This window comes from Colletotrichum phormii (assembly GCF_030913505.1).
Source record: "Colletotrichum phormii strain CBS 102054 chromosome Unknown BDP81scaffold_28, whole genome shotgun sequence".
NCBI lineage: Eukaryota > Fungi > Ascomycota > Sordariomycetes > Glomerellales > Glomerellaceae > Colletotrichum > Colletotrichum phormii.
Genome location: NW_026851470.1, coordinates 482,024 through 505,404, shown reverse-complemented (window position 1 = coordinate 505,404; position 23,381 = coordinate 482,024). Strand labels below are relative to the sequence as shown.

Genomic DNA, 23,381 nt, shown 5'->3' with positions numbered 1-23,381 from the left:
GGCATCATCTCCAGACGCCAAGAATAGATTCAAGATGGCATGGACGGGTCCGTTCATGTTGACAACTACGGCGTGCTATATACGTGTGGTGTTGCAAGTCAATTAGCTCACAGAGCCGCTTGTTGTTTCTCATTCCCGAGAATATCTTGAGGGCGACTGATGTATTCCTGCTAAGACGTGGACGATGCCCACATACAGCGGTGGCGATGACTTTCTTTACTAGTTCAACGCAAGCTTGCGGTCGCGACACATTTCAACTTCATACATGTGCCAAGTGCCTATTGTAGCGCCTAAGCCCGAGACTGCATGCCGGAACCGAACTCGGCGATGCCAAGGGTGCTGGGTTAGAGCCTGTCTTTTGAGCCGCATCTTAGACTGTTCTCGAACAATCAGAACTATGCGCGAATGACACATCATCCACCAATCGCGCTCCTGATGACCAAGTCCCGAGAGCCTAATGTGTAGATACAGCTCAACGTTGATAGCAATTCCTCGAGCGATTGGCCAAAGCTTCTCTTGTCTTCAACTCAATTACTACCTCGGTTAAGAGCTCAGTTTCGTGTGACCTTGGTCTATAAAAGGCTCTTGGTCCCTACACACTTACCATTGTACTGCCCATTGTCGGTAAAAGTCTCGACGATACATATAACCTTTGCTGAAAAACTCTTGCACAATGGCAACAGTATCCCATCCGCAGTCGTACGCTGGCTTGGAGCCATGGAACAAAGACCAAGATAGCGTCCAGCCCTTAACCGCGGCGGCCTCGCCAAAGAGCGCGAGCGGCTCGAGTGCAATCATAGAAACATCTTCCTCCCTCTTTGCGGTGGTCTCTGTCCCCAGCAAATTCTGACACATCTCAAAAAGCAACAGAACCCCCGGGTCGCCGAGACCACGACTGGCACCGGCATCTGGCTGAGAGACATGGCCCAGTTGCTTCCCTCCTCCGCCGAGTTACGAGGTATCAACATGGACACCACCAAGTTTCCGCCTCCATCGACCTTGCCTCCAAATATCTCTCTCTTGCAGCATAATGCTTTGAAGTCTTTCCCAGAAGAAATGCGCGGTTCGTTCGACATGGTACACATCAGATTGATTGGGTCTGGAATGCGGAAAGAAGACTGGAAGACCTTGGCTACTAACGCGTTTACACTGTTGCTCCCCGGGGGATACATTCACTGGGAAGAAGCAGGCGACACGTCCTGGAAATACGTCCCACCTAGCCACGCTTTCGACGAGTGGTCTAGGATCAGGTTGATGTGGTCGATCAAAGTCGGCCGTAATCCATTGTAAGTCCTTCACAAAGTTCTTTATCTAGACACAAGGCAGTCTTGGTGTTCTCACCCTGCGGGTATTGATAACTAGACACAGCATGCCCGCTCAACTTCCCCTCGTGCTTCGAGATGCTGGTTTTACTGATGTCGATGAGAAGGTCTGGAACACTTTCAGCGTTGAGGGTATAATGCGAGAGTCGATGAGAAAGATAGCCACCGAGGTTTCTAGGCCTGTAATGCCATCTATACTTGAATCTGGAGGCGTCGACACTCTCCAGACTACCCGAGACATGGACAGGTTCGAGTCCGAGATGAAGAGAGATATACAGGACGGGGCGTTGATCGGAGTTTCTTTAACCTGGTTCTGGGGCAGACACCCGTGAGGTTACACAAGAGCTGATGTATGTGTACTAGGTAGTTCGAGATTAGAAGAATGTTTTTCTCGGCCGCGTACTTGAAAAGTAAAGATGGTATAAGTACGTTTTGTTCGAAAATTGGTGAAAGTAATATGCCACAATTCGAAGGTTTCCAAGTTAGAAGTACTACTAATTTGGATTCTTGAAGAGTCATGAACATATATCAACGATAGATATGTATACCTTCTTGAACGGCATATGGAGTTCGTCTTCAAAAACTTTAGAAATACTGATACACTAAATGCGTGTACGATAAAACTTAGCTGACTGCCTTAGCGCAACGTCTTACTTCGTCTTTTCGACTGACACTTGGAACCACAAAACTTCAAAACATGCTTGCGGTTTGACACAATTCAACTGCGCCAGGAAAGGAAAAGTAATCGACGTTGGCCTGATTCGAACAGACGCTCCCGAAGGAACAAGATTTCTAGTCTTGCGCATTAGACCACTCTGCCACAACGCCGGTGATCCATATTGCGGATGCAGTGTGATGTGGAGATGTGATAGGTAGGCCAATCGTGAGAAGAAGACCCCATGCATTGCAGACCCATGTGAAGTGAGGTGGGCGACGACAGTACAGCACAGGCATGCTCTATGTTACCGGGAACGAAGTTTGTTTGAATCTTGGATCTATACAAAAGGGTTTCTCGATGGTATAATTCGACGTCTTATGAATGGACATGTCCCCGGTATCATGGGCTTACAACATAGCTGTGGGACCATCGACAACTCTTCCAGCCCTTGGAACGTGATTAAGATTTATCCCTCGGACCCTCGCGGCCCGATTAGTTCAGTCCGAATCATGTATAATTGAAGATTGAAGCAATGGGTTGAGGACTCCTGCAAATTAAGAAATGAGCTTACGAATATTGAAGGTACTACATGTACCTAGACTGGCACGGCCGGCACGCGTGACGCTGGTAAGCGTTCACCGGGTATGCAGCTTAATGTATCGAGCGTACTTTGACGCAAGCTAGAGCTCTCAGCTCTGGACATGGTAGCAATCTTATATGCAGAATGATCTTTCCTGTTTTAAACCGTCAGGCGTTAGGTTTCTGTAAGGGTTGCGAGAAGAAGGGAGTGACCGGATGGGTTCTTCAGATATCGTGGTGGCGCACCTTGTGATGCGCCAATACCGGAAACCTACTGAACTAACCCTCGACTTCACACTCTCAACCGTCTGGCGGCGCATTCGAAATAGGGAGAATATGCCATTGGCACAGCAGCCACTCCAACGTCGTTCCATGCCCGCCCAAACCTTGGAACTACTGCCCAACTTCTCGCAACGCCACATGTTCACCGAAATGCACCTCAGGAGCCATATTGAACTTTGCTCATATGCGAGCCCCGTCAAATTAACACCTGATACTTGATAAGGCGAAGTTCACTCCGAGACCCCGGGTGGTTTCGTTACAAGTATGCTGTATAAAATTGCGAGCTGCCCGGTTCGCTCTCGATTTCTTGGCCTTTCTGATTGATGTTGCTAAAATTCCTGACCTTATGCACTTGCCATAGTTCTGTACAATATTGACTTCAACACATTCTCAACAACGATGCCGGCTGACAACCGGGATAAAAGCCCGCAGACGGGACCCCTCGTACGGGGCACCCAAAGCAACGCATCCTCGCCTCCCTGGCGGAATATACCCCCCCACTCTCGCCTTCTTTACAGAATCCGAGGATATCGACACAAGAACCCTCGAGACTCATCTCACCAGAATCATCAAAGCAGGAGTAGCAGGCATCGTCATTCATAGCTCCATCGGCGAAGCAGAGCACCTGACAAGAGAAGAACGAAACACCATGATCAGGTGCGCTGCCGACACCATCCACCGAGAATGTCACACCGATTTCAGTAGTCACAACCCTCCATTGATCGCCGCGTGTGGAGCCCAGTCGACGCGCGGAGCACTTCAACTCTGCAAGGACGCAGCTGAGAGCGGCGCGTATCACGCATTGGTACTACCTCCAAGCTACTATGCCTCTTCCCTCGACGACGATGATATCATTATCCAGCACTTCTACGACGTCGCGGACAAGTCTCCTATCCCGCTTGTCATTCAAAACCCCCCGATGGTGGCAGCGGGACTGAAACCCACAGCTCTTACTTCGGACGCCCTTCGCCGCATCGCGAAGCACCCCAACGTCGTCGTCGTCACTCTCGAGGACGACAACTTACCATATACATGTACAATCGCGCGGGCGGCATACGACTTGCCTAAAGGGTTCTTTGTCGCCAGCAGTAGCGCCAGATACATCCTGCAGCACCAGGTATTCGAGGCGAAGGCGGACGGAAGTAACGGAAGTACCGTGGAGCTCGCTAACCTCGCGCCTTATACGTGTGTGCGCGTGAGAGAGCTCTCTTGCCGGAGGGAGTTTAGTGAGGCGGCACGTCTGGAGGAAGACATCGCGACAGCGGACTTATTCGGTTCTGTCAAGGGGATCGTGAGTATGAAGGCGGCAATCAGATACTGGACAGGTTATGGAGGCGTGCCGAGGAAGCCCTACGCCGAGCTGTCGCCCAAGGAGCTGCAGAGTGTGGAAGAGTGGATAGGTGGGCTGAACCAGGCAGAGAGAGTGTTGGATCTCTGAGCAGTCGGCAGAAAAGATGGATCCGGAAGGCGGTATAGGCACTTACAAACGGCCCTTTCACTTATATACCACTTCTGGGAGATCGTGGGCTCTGCCCACAATCTCCTCCTTCCACCTCTAGACGCAGCAATAATAGACCATTATTGACACTTCGTTCCAACCGTACGGTTGCCCTGCTGACGTGTATACCAACAGAGAGAATTGGAAGCGGAAGTCGATGAGATGGGGTTAACAGGATAGACATGGCCAGGCTCTACTTTTTCAAGAGAGTTCGGATGGGTTCATTCTCATATTGTCGAAGGAGTTGAAGCTATCCGGCTTTTGGCTTCCTGTCAATTCAAAGTCTATAGTTCTTTCAACGTCAAGGTAGCGAAGGTAGCAGCACTACAACTATCAATGCCACTGTCCACATTGTGACTGGGCATATTGAACCCTCACATAACGGGTCCGCTTCCTAGGTTGCAATATCACTGAAGTAGACCTGCGATCAACCTGCCAGGCCCACGTACTTCCTATGTAGCCGGCTGACTCGCCTCCCTTGTTCTGTTGTTTCCCACGATGATCTGAATTCCCGGTGCTTTCTCCGTTACGTCGGCATGTAATAAGATAAGAAATGCTAATGTAGTCACCATAGGTTACAGTTTTTAAGGGCAGTATTACACGCCCGACGACAATAAGCAGTACTCGCATTCCCTGTTAGCGAGGTCGGGGATGAGCGGTCAGCGGAATGTGAGCAGGTCGCATGAGCTTGACGGACAATGACCAGGTCGTGTCAGTAAACAAGATTCGATAAAGTCCAAGTAAAGGGGGGCAATATGTCAGGATGTACTCGGGACTCGATGAGTCGACTGTCATTATCCTCAGGAGGCACCCATCTTAAGAGGAAGCGCCGCGGGACACGAGGCTATGGCTGGTTGTCAACATAACACCGAAAACACTACGAAACGTGCTTTACTCTTGAGCTTGTTGAGTGGAAATTGTCGAACAGCTTGGATTCAATATGTAATTTCAGCATCAGGTCATGGTACGGACCTTGTTTACCTGATGAGAATCGCTAATTGACCGCCGCGCTGAGTCGAAGATTATTCACAAAGCCGGTATCCGCCCGACAATCACAACATACACCTCCGGGGCCAAGACAAGGCACTGACAACAGAGCCGATCAGGGAGGCCGCAATGGCGACTAGGAGAATGAGATTCCGGCCGGAACCATAGCTAGGCTTGTCCAGTGGCGGCGTCGCAGCTGCAAGGGCCGTGTCAGATTGAGCGCCGGGCGCGAAGGACGGATGACGCGGCATCTGATGGTGGGACTCAATACTCATAGCTGCGGCCGGGGAAGAAAGTGCACTGCCGATTCAAGCATAATCAACTTAAGACGGCCTAAAATCTGCGGGGATCGTAAGTACAGCAATCGAAACTCATGACGATAGATCTTTGGATGCTCTGCTAAGAACAGCAGCACTCAACGAACATCGCCTGAGTCAAGGCTGTCTAGCGAAGCCATTACTCAAGTGAGTCCTGGAGCCTCTGGGCAGCAAATCACTAAGATACAGACAAACTGTATAGCATTACAAGTAGTGAGTGAGCGTCAGGAGTTGACTGTCCGATCGCGAAGGACGATTCGTGAGTCTCATTTCGCGCTGCTGATGATGTTTCTCCTATGACAGCCGGCTTTTGAGTCGCAGACTTATCCCGTACATTGCATTCATGTCTGAGTCTCCTCCCTTATATTCACACAGAAATAAGAAAGACTCGTCAATCTGGTGTAGTAGTGAACACCCTTATCTTTGAGCCTACTCGGCCTAGAAACAACTCTCATTAGTCCCAGGAGGCAGGTAATTAGATGGACGTGATGTAGGCGACTTCCCGCATGAATCTCATCGGTCCTTCCACGCATCTCATTTGGAACATCCACACTGCACTTACGGTCTACCACTATCAAACAGCTCCAGTCAATCTATAAGCTTTCTTCCAGCCAAGCGCCCTGCTTCATACCGGCCCGCGGCTACTGACGACATCCTGCTGCATCCCGAAAGCCAAAAGATCCACCGTCCGACCACCGAAAATGAGAGGGGGGAGACTCATAAGATCTTTTGTATGATTATGTCATCATCACTCGGCCGATAGAATCGGTCACTGACCGAATCAAGCAGATGGAGGTCTTGGGAGGCACAACGGGAATGTGGAGGGGCCTCAGCTCCTGTTTCTCCATCTTTCATCCCATGAATTTAAAAAAAAAAATTGCATTTCATCTCCCACATTCTCCGTCGCATAAACAGCTGGAGCCATATTCTTCGCTTGTCTATCCGCGCCCATCCCCCCTTCCCTTTCTTGCTTCCTCCCTTCCTCACCTGTAGGTAAAATTCAAACGGCCCAATCTAACGGGCTCAGTTCCGTTCAGGAGGAGCCTAGGAGGAGGGGCCGAAGAGGGGGGGCCTGGAGCCTGTGCCTGGTCTGGCCCAGGTACCCGCTGATGGGACAAGGTTTAGCGCCCTTGACCCTGCCTCGGATCCACGATGTGGACACGGGGGTGAGTTTCAATGTGTCCAGTTGATGATCGGACGAAGAAGGCGAGAAGAAGAAACGAGCCCGATGAGCGCCCTGCCTGGTAGTACCTGGCGTCCTGGCCTGGCCGCGGGCAGCCAGTCTGCACACCGACAATCAGCCAAGCCGGGTACGAAAAGCAGACAGAAGAGAGAACCACTTAGAGAATTGGGAATACGTTGGCGTATTCGAGTGACGCGCGCCATAGAGTGGCCCACGACCTGGGAGCCAAGTCAGGTACGGCGGAGTCCATACGGACAACGGGCTTGGTCTGAAGTTGATGAAGAGATGCGCTGAGTGGTATGGCTATGAGACTGCGCAGCGAGTGTCAGAGTGATGCTATCTACGCAAAGGAGCTGGTAAGCTGAAGTCGCACTAGTGAAGGATCTCATTCTATGTGAGATGCATCCAGATTGAACGGCAGTGTATCGCCACTATCGCGGTACCGTTTACCAGTCGGTAGCTAGTTCCGGGCGACGATTACTGATGCGGTCAAGTCTCGACTAACACGCTTCGCCCTTGCTGGAACTTCAAAGGGGCTACGGCCAAGGTAGGCCAGGCTCACTCGGCTCCAGTTCACATCAATAGATTGCCAACAGTCGAGATTGATTCACGGAGGGAGCTTCTCGAAACAGGCCAGCTACCCGCACAGTAACTCAAAATTTTCCCAAGACGGAGACACGAACAACGTGGAGAGCGACAAACATGATCTGTCATGCCCCTTTACGGAGTAGAGACAGGCAGCTTCCCGACGAGCGCATCGACCTTTTATTTCTCGCTTGCAGGGACGTTCCAGGTCGTAAAGATCCTCATATGATCTCCCGTTGAGGTCATCGAAGATGCGAGAGGCCGAGGAACCGAAGATGGGACGAGGAATGGACCGTGATTTCTACCGCAACGACAGCAAGCCCGACTACGACAACGTGAACGAGGTCAACCGTCTAGCGAATCGAGTACAACAGCAAGGCGGTGGGGGTCATACGGCGGAGCCGCCTGAAAGATGCGTGATGGCGCCGTTTCAGCCATCCCGGTTCAGGAGCGAGAAGGGTGAGGCAAGGATCATGTCAGACGGTGTCGTGCGGCGTGCACACTCCCCTCCCCATCTCTCTCTCTCGAGATTCGACCCTCGTCACTTCTCGTGGGCGTCACGGCGTCTGCGCAGGAACGTCAGCCAAAGACGGTCAAGACTCGGTCCAAAGAGTGTCCACCTAGCCTCACTCAAATTAAACAACTGGGCGACTACTGCCCGTTGTGGGAGCCCTGCCCGTCATCCGCCCAATCGCTGCCATTCCCTCCACATGGAGCTGACTGGGGGTCGTTGGCTGCCATGTTCCAGGACCACGGATGGATCACGTCTCTAGACTCTTGGTGGCCGTCTTGGTCTCTTGGAAGGCTGTTGGAGGGTTACTTGCTGGTGTTGCTTGCGTCCATCCGTACTCTAGGGTCTACGCAACACCGTCTCGTCCAACTACCTGGCTGCCCAAGGTTGGCCTGCGCTTTTTCTCTTCTCGTGCGTTCTGCACCATGAGTCCATGACCATGCAAGGTACTATCAGTTCCCCTGAAAGCTTCGATCGCAACAAGCCGTCTTGCATAGATTGCTCCGGGTCCGTGGCTGGGTCCGGACTGGGTCGCCCATGACACCCACCACTTTGACGGCAAGTCGTAAAGACGGGTTTGCCAGTCGAACCGTATAAGACCATCCTCCATGGCCTTCAAACTCTTCTTGCCGTCTTCTCTGATCTGATCTCCTCGTCCCATTCCAAACTTGTCCGAATTTCCATTCACGTTCATTCTTTCAACACTCTCTTTACAGCTGTGCTAGACATAAGCCATTCTTTTGAAGCTTTTTACAGAACATTGCAAGACAAAATCCCAACCGTCAAACCCTCTTTTTATACCAAAAAAACCCGACCCAAATCTACCGTGTAGAAATCAGTCAAAATGCAGTCCAACATCCTCACCGTTCTCTCCTTCGTCGCCGCCGTCTCGGCCCACGGCAAGGTCACCTCTCCCACTCCCCGCCCCGCCGGTGATGCCTTCAAGGAGGCCTGCGGCACCACCATGTGGAACACCGAGCAGTCCGACCCGTACGGCAACATCCAGGGCCTCGCCCAGCAGGCCGGCAGCAGCCTCGACGCCTCCAAGTGCGAGCTCGCTCTGTGCAAGGGCTACAAGTTCGCCGACAACTCTGCCAACATCCAGAGCTACACCGCCGGCCAGACCGTCGACTTCAAGGTTGAGATCCGCGCTCCCCACACCGGTGTCGCCAACGTCTCCGTCGTCGACACCACCAGCAACTCCATCATCGGATCTCCCTTGATCTCTTTCACCAACTATGCCTCCACCAAGACCGGTATCGCTGCCAACAACACCGCCTTCAGCGTCACCCTCCCCGACACCCTTCCCTCCAACTGCGGCACCGCCGGCAACTGCGTTCTCCAGTGGTGGTGGGACTCTGCTGAGGCCGGCCAGACTTACATGTCTTGCGTCGACTTCACCTCCGGCTCCGGTTCCGGCACTGGCTCTGGCTCTGCTACCCCCTCTGCCGCTCCCACCACCCTCGTGACCTCGGCCGTCGCTTCCGCTACCCCCTCCACCCCTGCCTCTGGCAGCTCCGACCAGGCCGCCGACCCCGTCTCCGCCACTCCCTCCGCTACCCCCTCTTCTTCCGTAAGTCTTACACAACCAACGTCCCATCTTTGCGAGGCTCTTTCACTACCAGAGTAGAGTTCGGATTGAAACAGTTACAATGTAGTTCACAATCAGCTAACCTTCTCATTCAATAGGCCCCTTGCAAGCGCAACGCCAAGCGGGCTCTTCGCAAGCGCTTCTAAAGTGGAATTTAGAGTTTTAGAGTAGACAGTCGGACTCGCATCTGATACCCGGTCAGCCTTTTTGAGACGAGACGGAAGGGACGAGAGAAAAGACGAGATGACTCGGAAACGGATCTCCCAAAGTTTCACACGAAGGGCTTGACCGCAACAAAATCCTGGGATTTGCATGTTCTTGTACAAAGTTTCGCACACTTCAATGTTCAATACTTATTCTTCACCCATTATACCCTCCCTCTCGCACCGACGTAATCGTGACAATCTGCGTCTTGACGTGAAACGTTGTGTCTCGTTTCCTGGCGACAATGACCGAATCCGGGGAATACGAAGGCGACGGGTTCCTCAATTCTTCATGTTCCCCCTCGTCTGATTTATGTTTCTTGCGTAATTCGTCAGCTATACCAACGTCCCAACTTCCATCCCACCATCCATTATACCACCACGTGTAACTCTCTTCTTTCAGACCAGATGCACAACACAACCACGTCCGAACTGGAGAATTTTTGAAATGGTGTGGTCTGATGCAAAGTCATCACAAGTCGTAAAAAAAAAAAAAAAAAAAACCTCCACCAAAAAAGACCATCCCTTACGACGATCGGCTAAGAACCAGGGGTGCGTAAGGCGAGGAAAAATCGCGGGAATCCACAGCTGCAAATCATTTCGCGGGGGAGTCGAAACTTTAAAAAACTGACAGAAAGAGCTTTTCCTTGCAAAAAAGATCTCGCCTTGTTGATCGCTGCTAGTAAACGCCCAGAAAGAGATTTGCTGCATCCGGCCGGCTGGGCACTTTGTTGCGGATAGTAGTTCGCGTGGGCAAAGGCCGGTGGGAGAGAAGTTTAAACAATAACCCCCCAGCGCGCCAAGTTCTAGAGAAATTTGGAAAAAAGAGGACGCCCCAAACTTATTCGTACACCCCTTCTCTGCGGCATCCGTCCGAAACGAAACATAAACTATCGGAGACGGGCGGCCGTTGAAACCTTGATAAAAGACCGGACGGGCAGGCTTCCCATGCCTCTTCCGATGTATCGGACACCGTCAACGGCCGTCGACAAGCAGGCCATGCTGGCATTTATCAAGTAGCAGCGGTGCGAATTCGAAAACGCAGTGTTCTCTCTCTGTTCCGCAGATCCCGTCCGTCCAAAGCTTGAGCCTGCCCCCCCCCCCCCCCCCCCCCCCACCCCCCCCAATCGGTAATTGACGTCGATTTCCATCTCTTCTTTCTGCCCGCCCGCAACCGCCGAGTCATCAGCTGTCGCAGCCCTACCGGCCTGGAACTTCGGACTGACTGGGGATTCTTGGCAAACCGGACCAGCTAGCACCCGCCTGGGCGACAACAAGACACGGACATCCTGCAAAGGCCGCGACGGCGGCGGAATCCAGCCAAACGGCCGGGTCAGGGATATTGCAGAGCGTGGGCGAAGATTGTCAGCCATGCCCGCCCCGGGGTGGGATCCCTGAGAGAACTACCCGATACTTGGTGACCTGCTCTGCAGCCCGGGGCTGGGACTCAAAGGATCTACAAATGAACGAAACATATATAGGCCTCCCGGCGTCGATCCCTTTGAGAGTATGAGGCAATGAGTTCGGCAAATGAGGTCTCAGACACCTGGGTACCTTGCGGCGACAGAGTTCACTGAGAGGAACGCCATCTCTATGTACTCACCCAGCCCAACGCTGCAGCTTCTCAGACCTCCAAAGACGGCCGCTGGTACGCCACATGGAACCCATGACCTGAACGGTCAGACTACGTGGCTTACTCAAGGCGTTGCGTTCATCAGGACCACGGCATCGACGTTCACAAGTCGTTCTCGCTTTACCTAACATGAAACTGCTCTCCCCGACATTAACAAGGCAAATAGCTAGCGAACCATGGGCCCGGAGTTTGACTATCAGTCTTCGGGACGACACGAGTGTATGTCCGGGGCTACGCCGTTGTATCCATTGTGACTAGAACATCGGTACTTTAGGAGATGAACAAGCAAGGTTCAGAGAACTTGTTTGGTCACCACCCGCAGAGACCACTTTCAGGGTGCCTGGGGTCAACTCGTCAGCATTACGAATCACTCTGCTTCTGCAGCTCTGGTTGGTCCGTAACTTACCGGCGGTAATTAGTAAAAGAGTTGTGAAGCCTATCTTTGGCTCAGGGTCAGGTTCACCAGAGGGGATCGGTACCTCACAAGTTAAGTATCACTTATCACGTTTGGGATGTCGCATTCGTTCAGAAGTACCAACGCTTGCGGTCTTCGAGTCGCGGTTTGACAAGCAGCTAAGGCGTAAGCCCGTAGATCTTGGAACCAGTAAGGTATTTGGCGCCGGTCTGTATCTAGAGTCCCAAGTCATCGTCAAGAATAGAGGAGAGGCATAGGAAGCATTCGGACACCGCAGGCACATCTGCCTGTACGTTTCCGCCTGGAATGTTGGGTCATGCTGCCGTTGTCAGTCATCGTACCAGTATGTGTAATGGAGAACTCTAGATTTTACCAGGCGGATGGTCTTACTTGCCTGACTCTTAGGGTAAGGTAAGTCAGTAGGTACGTGATGGCACAAGCACGGTGCATTGATTTCGTCGTGGGCGACGATGTGAAGCAGGCAACTCGACCAACCCTAAGCCAAAGATGAAATGCTTGATAGAATGGTCCCAGCCTTGAATCATAAGCGCATTCTCAACATTCCACAACATGGCAAAAAAGCCGAACGTCATTGTGGTGTCTCATCCCCTACCCTGTTGCTTCATCTTCAGATGAAGTCCCCCGAGGACGCGAGTTCCTCCTTCATTACGAGACGTGTTTCCTTCACAATGACCTTCTGGAACTTCTCTTCAGTTTTGGAAAACCATCCAGGATATTTATGAGAGCACAGCCTAGCGTGAGTGCCCTATTCACGTGGTGACATCAACAGGACAGCATTTGGCAGCTCGATATTCTTAGCCTGGAGTAGATTTAGTCGCGAAGTGACGGCAACTAAACAAGGAAAGCTAGAGTTTCTTTCCGTTTAAATGCCATCATAGATATTGGCTGATCGAGGCAGATTCATCGGTAGCAACAGTGAGTCCGTCACGGCGCTGGGCGTTCATGGCCGAAAGGCCCCGCACATCGGCCGGAAACTCCGCGCCGAAACCGGCGGTCCGGGTACAAACACTGGAAACGGCCCCGGGCGCCGGGACCGTTGTCAACCATCGAACCTGCGATAGCCAACAGAACTCCCGTTAGGACTCACCTGCTGTCTGAGATTTGCGAAAAAGAAATTGAGCACTGAATAAGAAAGAAAACCACTTCCATCTATCCTAACATCTTCACCCGCATATCATCAGTCCCCAGAGACACAACTTCCCCCAAAATCATCAAAATAGCCGACGACCGCCTCCACCAGCCGGACGATAGCCGACTCGCAATCATCATGAACCAATCACATCACGGCCTCAAACCTCCACGCTCCGATGAGGAAGGTCCCACAAACCAAAAAAGTTGCCCGCGGCATCTGTCCGACACGCAAATCCATCCCCATAGCACGATTGCATGATAGCACATCATTTACTCAATGCTCCCCTTCTCCATGTACAAACCTCCCCTCCCGTCCCATTGGGAGGTCCCTCCGACATCTCCGTATCGGCACCGGCCTCGAACAAAACAGACTCACTCGTTGGCAGCTAATGATTCCCGGGCCCCCGACACCCGGCTTCGGCAATGACTGGGGTTCAATGCCGTTATCAATGGGAACCCCGCCATACTCCTATCTCGGCGGGGGAAAGCTGGGAGGATGGCACCCGTTGGGAGCTCTTGGGGTTTAGCTATCACGCAATGAGCCCGGCACGGCATATGGATTTGATGTGACTGCATACATAATGACGTTCACCCAGTCCCGCATGGCAATTCTTTTGCTGTGATTCCTCCCTTTCTCTCAATTCTCGACATTTTGCGGAGTCAAGTGGTGGTGATCGCTAGTCATACCTTTGACCATAATCCATCAACGCCCATCAGCGCCCCGGATTGCGCAAGCTCACAAGCTCTGGACTATTGACTTGGTCTACGACACCTCATCCCAAGGTAGCTTCCAATCAGTACCAAAAAAGACATCTCCCTCCAGAAACCGAGTCCTCGGGACAAAATCCACACCCAAAAATGCGCACTCAACTCCTCCTAACCCTCCTCTCCGCCAACCTCGCAACCTCCTCCTCCCCATTCTACACCGAGCCCCAATACCCCTTCATCGAGACCGAGGACGTCCCCGATCCCATCGCCGGCACTGGCACCGGCTCCGGTCCCAACAATGCAGCCTCCTCCTTTAAATGCGACCTACCGCCCCCCGTAGCCCCCTCCGATGGCCTCCCCTCCGCCCGCGACCTCTTCACCTCCAAAGCCGCCGTCCAAAAACAAGTCGAGCGGCACACAGCCCTCGTCCGCGTCCCGTCAATCTGCTACGACGACCTAGGTGACTTTGACAAGGACGAGCGCTGGAACGTGTTTTACGAACTTCATGACGTGTTGAAGAAGACGTACCCCGTCTTGTAAGCCCCCCCGTTCTCCTCCTTCATCTTCTCTCTCCCTCCTCCTCCTCCTCCTCCTTCTCCTTCTTTTACCCTCTTGAAATTTCCAAAAAAGGAAGAAGTAACTAACACCCAAAAGCCACGCCCGCTCAACCCTCCAAAAAGTAAACACCTTCGGCCTAGTCTACACCCTCCCCGGCTCCAACCCCTCCCTCAAACCCCTCCTCCTCGCAGCCCACCAAGACGTCGTCCCCGTAGCCGACGCCGCCACCTGGACATACCCGCCCTTCTCCGCCCACTACGACGGCGAATGGATGTGGGGCCGCGGCGTCTCGGACGACAAGAACTCCTTCACGGCCCTCCTCTCCGCCCTCGAGACTCTCTTGTCTTTCAAGGACACTGACGGCTCCGGCAACTACGCCTGGACGCCAACCCGCACCATCATCCTCGCCTCCGGCTTCGACGAAGAGTGCTCCGGCGCCCGCGGCGCAGGCCACATCGCAACGCACCTCCAACAGACATGGGGCAACGACAGCATGGCCCTCGTCCTCGACGAAGGCGGCATGGGCCTCCAACAACTCGACTCCGGCACGCTCTACGCCCTGCCAGCCGTCATGGAAAAAGGCCACGTCGACATCTGGATCAATCTCCACGTAACAGGAGGCCACTCCTCCGTCCCCTTCCCCCACACCGGCATCGGCATCGTCTCCGAAATGGTCGTCGCCCTCGAATCGAACCCCTACGCCCCGCAACTCACAACCTCCTCCCCCTTGTACGAGCACATGGTCTGCCAGGCGCGCTACTCGCCCCTCGCCCAGCCCAAAATCACACAGCTCCTGGAGGAGGGCGACCTCGACGCCCTCGCGGCGGAGCTCATCTCCATCGATAGGCCGACGCACTACCGCCTCCAAACCTCGCAGAGCGTAGATTACTTCCAAGCCGGCCAAAAGATCAACGCCATGCCGGAAAAGATCAGAGTCGGCGTAAACTACCGCGTCGCGCCGCAGAACAGCATCCCCAAGATCCAGCACAATGTCGTAAAGTACATTAGCAGCATCGCCGAAAAGTACGGCATCAAGATCAAGGCGTTCGAGGGCGACGAGGAGTACGCAAAGTACGCTGCGCTGCACGCGTCAAAGGACGTTGGGTCGACGAAGAAGCTCGAGGATGGCGTGAAGCCCCTGTACGACGTCGACTACAACGGCACGTTGTTCCTCAGCCGCACCCAGGCGACGCTGCCTGCGCCCATCTCGCCTACCACGGGCCCGATCTGGGACCTCTTCTCGGGAACGCTGCAGTCCAGCTTCCAGTTTGATGGTGGCAAAGTCGTGCCTGTGGGCGAGCTGATGACGGGAAACACCGACACGAGGCACTACCTGAGTAGGTTTTCCATTAGCAATTGGTATTAAACCCGGAGATATAGGTGACGAGCTAACAAAGGACAGGTCTTACACGTAATGTCTACCGTTTCGTGCCCATCCGCAATGGGTACACCATCAATGCCCACACCATCGATGAGAGGATCAAATTCGACGCGCACATGGAGATACTGAGATTCTACTACGATCTCATTCGCAACTTTGATGCCGCGGACGTCTAGATAACTCATGATCATGAGTGACACCCTAATCAAGAATGTGTAGAGAGCAACGCTTGGTCTCGGTCACTGTGGTTCAGTTTGGTCTATGGAGCGAGGAAGCAAATCTCAAGCACATGAACCGATAACGTAATATGAACAAGATAGTATGAATTTGAAGCGAAGTCTAGATATACAAGTGATTGTGCGGCATCCAGTCTAAGGGTATGCCTGGGTATGTAAAAAGTAACATGCTGAAAAGGTCCGAGGTCTTCTAAGATGGACCACTATTATGCAATAAATTTTCAAACATTAAATTTTTCGACCCATCAGTTTACTGTCTGCGTGACCAGAGGCCCGCCAGTTGTAGGCCAGGCCACGGCAGTCGATAGGGCGTACAAGTCAAACATGCGTGGTCCGCCACAGTAGTTGTTAGTGGCAGTAGTCGTCGTGAGCACACCGTTCGTCGAGAATGTGCTGACGCTTCCGTAGCAGTAATCCTTGCAGGCACCGCGTCCGACCAATGACGTGACGGCGGCGCCATTGAATTCGAAGTTGCTACCGCCGTAGCACTCGTGGTGGTATTCCATGAACACATACGACAGCTTGGTCGTCGAGGTCGGCGAGTTGCTGAAGAGCGAGTTGGCGTAGCCAATGCAAAGCTCGGGTGTGCCACTGTTGTTGGCGAACAGTCCGGGCAGTGCGTGTCCCGCATTGCTATCCTGGAAACAACCAATGTAGTAGTAGCCGTTTGTGGGTGTGGCAGCCGGAGCGGCAGTGGTGCTAGCAAGGGAAGAACTGCTTGCCGTGGTTGATGCGGGGACAGTCGGTACGGGAATGGTTGAGGAAGAGGATGTCGGCGGCGCTGCGGAAGAGCTGCTGCTGACGGAGGTGGTTGTCAATGCCACGACGACAGAGCTGGATGAAGAGCTTGACGAGAGAATGGAGGAGGAGCTGGAGCTGCTAGACGAGCTAGAGACTTGCAAAGAGCTGCTGACAATTGGCAAAGAAGACGACGAAGTGAATGCGCTCGAGCTGGACGAAACGCTGGCAGTTTGCCCTGTGAATGCAGCCGATGTGGAAGTAGACAATACGCTGCTAGACTGGACGTTGGAGGAAGAGCTTGAAGGAAGGTCGGTCGATGAAGATGACACCGGCGAAGGAGAAGAGCTTGAGCTAACGATCGATGAGGTTGTCTGAACAGACGACGTTGACACCAGGGTGGATGATGAGCTAACAATGGTGGAGGTAGTCGATGCCACTGTGCTTGAAGACGAGCCGGAGCTGGCCGGGGAAAACATGTAAAGGTCCAGACGCCCACCGGCACCACAGTATTGAAGCGTATTGCCCTTGCAGAGCATATTGCAGTCTTTCAAGGCAGCTGGCAATGATCCAGCGTTCGTGGTGTTGCCACAGAAGCATTCGCGGGCGTATTCAATGCCCATGTATTGCCAGTTGCCGGCAGAACAGAAGGTGGCGCAGGTCTCGACAGTCATCGTATCCGAGGCAGTGAAAGCACCCGTCAAGGCGCGAGTGTTGCTGCCTTCAGTCTGGCAACCTAAGAACTTGTAGTTACCAGCTTGGGGAACATGCTGAGGGGCGGAAGGAACCTTGTTCGGGATCGTGTTGCTGTAGACCGACAGCCTCGCTCCACCTCCGCACAGGCCGGTCTTTGAGCCAGCGCATGGCATAGAACAGTCTGACTCCGAGGCAGAAGTTTGGGACGCTTTCACATCCCAGCCGCAGAAGCACTCGCGGCTGTATTGGACACCAAAGTAGTTGAAAGCTCCGCCGTTGTAAGCCCCAGCGCTGCAGAATGCGGCACACTTGTCCAAGGTCATATCATCGGCAGCCAGTTGGGTTTCACCCAGCAGGCGTGTGTTGTTGACAAGATCCTTGTAGCAGCCAGAGTACTTCCATTGGCCACTAATAATGGCTGGCATGGCCGAGTTGATTGGCGAAGTGACCATTGTAGACGAAGGGCTGGAAGACGAGGTGCTTGATGAAGAGGTCAAGGTGGACGAGGCAACTGTGCTTGCAGCCGGCGTGCTGCTGGAAGACGACAGGCCAATGGAACTCGAGCTGCTAGAAAGTCCTGTCGCAGAGGAGCTGCTAGAGATCGTGCTGCTGGAGCCGATTGAAGAAGATCCGCTGGCGGCAGAGGTCGTCGAGACTGTGACGGCACTGCTAGAAGACACAATGCTTGAGCTGGAGCTCGTTGCAACAGGCGCAGATGAGCTGGAGCTGGAGCTGGGGGCGTTGAGAGAAGCGTAGAAACCGGCAATGTCGAATGAAGTGATGTCGGCGTACAAGCTCATGTGGCCACCGTCACCTCCGCAGGCTTGAGTATCGTCACCTGTGCAGTCAAAGGTGCAAAGGTTGAGAGACTCAGATCTGTACGTCGAGGGGGTCTTGATGCTTCCACCACACCAGCACTCTTGATGGTATTGCACACCAGAGAGAATGTAACCCTTAGCAAGGCATAGAGTCTGACACTGCTGAAGGGTGTTTGTATTTTGCTGATCAGCCGTGTTGACCGAAGTCTGCAAGTTGCGGCCGGCACTGCTCGTGTCTTGGAAGCATCCAACCCATTGGTAACGCGCGGTGCCGTTCGTGAGAAGAGGCCCGACCTGCTTCGAGACAACAGTGCCGGAGAAGGCGATATTGTGCAGTCCAGACGCTTGACCAGTAGTGGGATCGTTACCGTCGGAGCTGATGGTCCACAGAGCGTTGAGAGCTTGAGACGGATGGTTGGGTTGGACAGGGGCAGCGTGAAGGCCTACGCTGCCGATGGCGCAAGTACCAGCTGCAACTTGCGTTCCCTCGGTGAGCTCGGCAGTAGGGTTCAGAGCAAATAGCTGAGACGTCGCAGGGGGTTTGGAGATGGTAATCGTTAAGGGAGCACCACCCTTGTTGCAGACTCGGATTTGCTTGTCGACCGAGGTGCCAGCAAGAACATTGCCAAAGGCGACGCTGAAGTCTGTGAGTGCGTTCCAGTTGCCTGAACCGTCGGACAATTCAAAAGTCACAGCTGGAGCATCGTTGACGGAGGCGCTCAACGTGAGGACAGAATAACCACCGTTTGACCAGATGGCGACCTTTGAGGAGTAAGAACCCGCCGTGGATTGGAAGAAGCGGAGAGGAACCGAAAGACTCTTTCTAGAGTCCAAGGTGGACCCGACAGCAGGGAAACCCGAAGAGGTGAATCCAGCACCCAAAGTGCCGTCGCTGGTGAAGTTGGTGTAGGTACCAGCAGTGTTCTGCCAGGCAAACCCGATGAAGGTAAGGGTGCCGTTGCCGATGTTCTGGAGCAGAGCAGTGGCGGTAAGACCATCGGGAGAATCCCGCAGCACGAGTCTTCCAAATGTAATGTCCGATGGAGTCGCTTTGAGGAAGGCTCCTTGCTTGACGACGGTACCCTGAACCGTCACAAAAGTGCTCGCGGCATAGTCTGCCGAGGCGTTTACAGCGAGTGTTATAGCACTGGTGAGGAAGCCCGGTACGACCTTTGCTGCAGTGTTTGAGAGATCCCAAGTCACGTTCAGGTTGAAGGATGTGCCCGCAGCCACCGCGCCTTGAGGGAGAGTCGAGTTGGAGCACGACCAGGACGCGTCGGCGACGGAACATCCGACGACACCAGCCAAGGCGACGTTGACCTTGCAGCTGACAGTGGCGCTCGCGGTGGAGCCAAGTTCCAGGGAGCCAAAGTCGAGAGGAGAAGTGCAGTTGACGGCAGAGTTGACCGGTGCACCAAAACAGACGAGTTTGTTGGCGTTAACGTGGAAGAAAACTCGGCCGTCACCGAAAACGGGACGCTGGTACTTGTTTGTGCCTTGAGACGATGGAAGGGTGATGGGAACCATGACACCGTCCTGGGGAATAGCCTTGAAGGCCATGAGACCAGTGTTGACGTCAGTAATCCAAACGATTCCTGAACCAGCCTTGCCGTTGTCGGAGGTGACTGTCATTTGGCCGACACCAACACGGCCGGCAGAAATCCAGGTAGACTGGCCAGCAAGACTGAACTGCGGGACGCCCTTGGAGTCGAAGCCAAGCTTGTAAGCAACAAGGGCACCGCCGACGGTGGTTGCATAGATGTAGCCGCCCTCAGCAGGGTAACTGCCGAAACCACCATACAGAGAGCCGCCAAGTTCGATAGTCTGCAAGACGCCGTCACCACCGTCTGAGGCTTGACGGAATCCACCAAGGTTGTCAGCGTTGACCACATAAGTCCTGCCCTTCTTTCCTGCAGTCACGCCAATACGGTTGACACCGGCTCCCTTGAAGACGGAACCGTCCAAGACAGCAAGGCCAGAGGAGCCAACGTCGCGGTCACCGGCATCAAGCGCGACGTAGTCGTAGGGCTGGAAGTAATCAATGAGAGCCCATTTGCCGGTAGCTGACAGCTCCATCTTGACGATACACTCATCGAGGGTCGACATGGAGATTCTACCACTCGCCGGAACATTGCCGTTGGCGTGTCCCTGTCCATTGCCAGCCACGAAGAAGACGTTGTTGCCGATGGTGGGCAGACCCATGCCGCTCTGCCAAATACCGGCCTTGCCACTTCTTTCGTTGGTAAGGTCGAGAGCCTGGGGGCTAGGCGCACCTGGAGCTGCCTCTGTCGCCCACATGCTCACAGGACCGACTCCTGGGGTCTTGCTGACCGAGACGATATAACCGGTGTAGTTCCAGCGGCCGCAATGCGATCCGAACGCAGCAACGATGTGGCCGTTGAGCTCCGTCAGGGCTGGGCGCTGCAGGGCCACACCACCAACCAGATACCGGCCAGGGTCGTTGTCGGCATTGATACCGTCGATGAGAGTGGGGAAGCCGGAGACGTCCTCGAGGCTGGGGATGCGAAGAGCGTACATCTTGTAGACTCCGTTGGCGGTGCCGGAAGTGGTTCCGTCCCGGTACCCTTTCGAGAAGAGGTACATGATGTCGGTGTTGGGGTCGATGATGGGGGTTCCCGTAACGCCGATGAAGTCGGGAATATCACCACAGTTGCTGTCGGCGGCCAAGAACGGTGCTTGGAGGGTTCTCTCCATCAGGCTCTTGCCGGTCTTGCCGTCAAAGACACGGATGATGTTCATCTCGGAAGCGGTGATAACGAGTTCGGATCCGCCATTGGGGGTGTAAACCAGGGGCTTGGCAAGCCAGTTTTCCTTGGCATTGGGGGATTGGAACGTCCATAGGCTCTTGAAGCCAGAAGAGCCTGCAACATTGGGGTTCAAGTTGTGGTTCGGAAGATAGCCGGATTGCGGTGCATCCTGTCGGGGGAGAGACAGTCAGTAGATACTCGGTGAATTGCCCACATGGTGCTGGTATGCGGAGGTCTCGCCGGCTGCCGGGGGGTTGGGCAAGCCAGTGTAAGTGGGAATGGGAAAGCGGGACTTACAGCATCGCGGTATGAATCGGTAGAGGCAAGTGAAGCAACAAGCACCGGCAATGAAGCCAGCACTCCTAATGAGAGTCTCATGCTGGGCTATGTTGAAGAATGAAAGCAGTTAACAATCGAATGCCTGCTTCGAGTATAACAGTCCCAGAAATGCCGCGAAAAGTGAATGGAGACGAGCACTTGGTGATGATGGCATGGTTGGATTGTCCGGGGCACAGGGCGGATAATAAACAAAAGTATGTGCCTGCCAAGTCTGCAGGCCAAGGTCAAGGTCTCAAGGTCTGAACCGTCTGATGGTCAGAGCCAGCCTAGAGGGCGACACAACGGAGGACGAGCAGGGCAGCTGTCGTCTGCTTCGAGACCGTTGTTAGTCGAACACATGGCGCGAGCTACGGCCGGTCGAAGGCAGTTAGCCGGCGATGCAGAAGCCCCTCCCAGGGTGACTGCAAGTGCGAGAGCCTAGTGTACGGTGTACGGATACTTGGAGACTGGAGTCTAGACTAGACAGTGATCGTACGGCGTACGGATAGAGGGAGGTGAATCGGCGCACCCATGCTTGGGGCGGGCTGGATTTGGGTTGTTTCGACTGGCGATGTTGGGTTCCGTAGGGATGGTGCGGATAGCCAAGCCTAGTTTGATTAGGGCGAGATATTGGAGGCGCCAGAGACATTTCAGGACAAGCGAAAAAAGCACAGCTGGGTAAGCAGGGAAGTCTTGTCTTGGGAGGGGGTCGATCCGGCAAGGACCGTCTAAAACACCATCAAGCGAGCGCACGCTCATGTTCTGAGCGTAGGACGCGTAGACAAGACTGGATTCGAAGAGGCCAAGACAGATGCATGGTCAGAGACCTTTAGGAACCAAGGGAGCGGAACGGGACCGGGCGCGACGGCGACGGCGACGGACGGCTGTGCTCGACTCGCTGTGAAGGCATCAAGCACATGTATGATGTTGGTTGAAGCCATGGGGACCTGGGGAGGGGGCCACAATGTGTCCAGACTGTCGGATGGATCCGTGGAGAAGGCCATGTGACGAGCCAGGATTAATTCGGATGGCAGGCCTCTCATCCAGAACAGAAGCGAAGCAAGACCATTGATTTTTCTGTCCATCTCTCTCTCTCCGACGCTCCGTATCCCATGGCAGCACAAAAATCCACTTGGATCTGGAGCTGTTGAGGGCTTGAGGCTGGTGACTCGTGAGGTTGGGTTCAGTTCAGCACATCAGCAGCCGCAACCGCAGCCGCAACGGTATGCGCGCCTTTTGCACCCCAGCTGGTCGGTCGAAGCTTTGTGGCTTTTGGTCTCGGGTTTGGCGTTTGCCTGGGTGTCTGCACCCTGAATTTTTCTTTCCATTGTCATCAAGTCGGAGCTGAAGCGGCCGAGGGGCGTAAGGGAAACAATCCGCGTGGTTCAAATCGTGTCTAGACCTCGAAGGGGAAGGGAAACGACCGACATGCGGCGGCAGCTAATTACTCTTGCCACGAGTAGATTGGCTTGGTGTTGGTTTGCCGTTCCTTTTTTTTGCATATCGGCAGATCAAGATTTTCACAGGCGCATCCGAAGTTCGAAGAAGCAAGCAACAGCAAGCACGACGCTTGCCAGTGACCACGGACATTGGTGGATGGGAGAGCCAAGGTTCTAGTCGGGTGAGGCGCGAGAAAGGCACGAAAGGAAGGCCAAAAAAAGAATCAAACGGACGGAAGAGCGGAGCAAAGTGCAAACACTCGGAGACTTGAGAAGTTGAGAGAGAGAGATGGACCGGGAATGAGGCCTGGGGAAGATTAGGTGGCTTTTCTGTCTAAACCCAATATGGAGTTATGGGGTCTTGAAGCGAAGGGCGGCGTAGGCGGGGACACCCCTCGAATCACGCACCTGCCTTCTGCGACACTGGACACAATGGATGAGGGAAGGTGCCGTGGTCACTGGTGCTTCAAGGTGCTTGCCTTGAACAGTGTCCATATGCCGTAGAGGTACCTTACAGACAAGGGTCTGGAAGGCACCACCTGCACTTGGATTTGCACCTGCACTTACACCGAAGTTTCCGGTACGTCTGCACCTAGTCACGACGCACTTTTCAACGAAACACCACGAGTACTCCGTCCCTTTCTCCGGCCGCTTACTTACTTACCTACCTTGTGCTAGAGAAAGATGTGCATTGGTTGCTTAGCTCCATCATCTTATTGTGCATAAGGTTGCTGGCGCTAGCCATGCACGCTGCTGCAAGCTACAGTCTGCAAGGGCGACAGCACGCGGCTGGGGTTCAGCCGAA

At 53.8% G+C, this 23,381-nt stretch overlaps 7 protein-coding genes and 1 non-coding gene across 8 annotated transcripts; 5 read left to right on the top strand and 3 right to left on the bottom strand.

The window, feature by feature from the left end:
• Nucleotides 1–921: 921 nt before the first annotated feature.
• BDP81DRAFT_331861 (uncharacterized protein) lies at nucleotides 922–1,654 on the top strand (the record flags this gene model as incomplete). The annotated part of the gene is made up of 2 exons (XM_060585540.1): nucleotides 922–1,286; nucleotides 1,369–1,654. 2 exons carry the CDS (start codon nucleotides 922–924, stop codon nucleotides 1,652–1,654), a joined length of 651 nt encoding a protein of 216 aa, XP_060439651.1.
• A 414-nt stretch (nucleotides 1,655–2,068) lies between these two features.
• Nucleotides 2,069–2,150, bottom strand: BDP81DRAFT_t330. The gene has a single exon. It is a non-coding gene; the product is annotated as a tRNA-Ser (tRNA).
• Nucleotides 2,151–3,289: 1,139 nt separating this feature from the next.
• On the top strand, nucleotides 3,290–4,279 carry BDP81DRAFT_331671 (dihydrodipicolinate synthase; the record flags this gene model as incomplete). Its single annotated transcript, XM_060585526.1, has 1 exon — nucleotides 3,290–4,279. A coding segment is annotated over one exon (990 nt), but the record flags the coding sequence as incomplete, so codon positions are not given.
• Nucleotides 4,280–6,726: 2,447 nt separating this feature from the next.
• BDP81DRAFT_439267 (uncharacterized protein) lies at nucleotides 6,727–7,070 on the bottom strand. Its single transcript, XM_060591389.1, has one exon. The coding sequence runs from the start codon at nucleotides 7,027–7,029 to the stop codon at nucleotides 6,817–6,819; it is 213 nt and encodes a 70-aa protein (XP_060439649.1). The 5' UTR covers nucleotides 7,030–7,070; the 3' UTR covers nucleotides 6,727–6,816.
• A 549-nt stretch (nucleotides 7,071–7,619) lies between these two features.
• Nucleotides 7,620–8,320, top strand: BDP81DRAFT_439265 (uncharacterized protein). Its single transcript, XM_060591388.1, has one exon. The coding sequence runs from the start codon at nucleotides 7,663–7,665 to the stop codon at nucleotides 8,182–8,184; it is 522 nt and encodes a 173-aa protein (XP_060439648.1). The 5' UTR covers nucleotides 7,620–7,662; the 3' UTR covers nucleotides 8,185–8,320.
• BDP81DRAFT_475620 (uncharacterized protein) lies at nucleotides 8,307–9,879 on the top strand. The gene is made up of 2 exons (XM_060594741.1): nucleotides 8,307–9,495; nucleotides 9,612–9,879. Exons 1-2 carry the CDS (start codon nucleotides 8,767–8,769, stop codon nucleotides 9,657–9,659), a joined length of 777 nt encoding a protein of 258 aa, XP_060439647.1. The 5' UTR covers nucleotides 8,307–8,766; the 3' UTR covers nucleotides 9,660–9,879.
• A 3,895-nt stretch (nucleotides 9,880–13,774) lies between these two features.
• On the top strand, nucleotides 13,775–15,739 carry BDP81DRAFT_331754 (peptidase family M20/M25/M40; the record flags this gene model as incomplete). The annotated part of the gene is made up of 3 exons (XM_060585533.1): nucleotides 13,775–14,160; nucleotides 14,279–15,519; nucleotides 15,585–15,739. 3 exons carry the CDS (start codon nucleotides 13,775–13,777, stop codon nucleotides 15,737–15,739), a joined length of 1,782 nt encoding a protein of 593 aa, XP_060439646.1.
• A 305-nt stretch (nucleotides 15,740–16,044) lies between these two features.
• On the bottom strand, nucleotides 16,045–21,197 carry BDP81DRAFT_454435 (WSC domain-containing protein; the record flags this gene model as incomplete). Its single annotated transcript, XM_060592945.1, has 2 exons — nucleotides 16,045–20,988; nucleotides 21,117–21,197. 2 exons carry the CDS (start codon nucleotides 21,195–21,197, stop codon nucleotides 16,045–16,047), a joined length of 5,025 nt encoding a protein of 1,674 aa, XP_060439645.1.
• Nucleotides 21,198–23,381: the final 2,184 nt, after the last annotated feature.

Bases quoted from the DNA above. Each gene is read 5' to 3' on its own strand.
- BDP81DRAFT_475620 (XM_060594741.1), top strand. From the start codon at position 8,767: ATGCAGTCCAACATCCTCACCGTTCTCTCCTTCGTCGCCGCCGTCTCG. The intron at 9,496-9,611 runs GTAAGTCTTACA...CTCATTCAATAG, and splicing joins CCGCTACCCCCTCTTCTTCC to GCCCCTTGCAAGCGCAACGC.
- BDP81DRAFT_439267 (XM_060591389.1), bottom strand. From the start codon at position 7,029: ATGGCGCGCGTCACTCGAATACGCCAACGTATTCCCAATTCTCTAAGT.
- BDP81DRAFT_439265 (XM_060591388.1), top strand. From the start codon at position 7,663: ATGCGAGAGGCCGAGGAACCGAAGATGGGACGAGGAATGGACCGTGAT.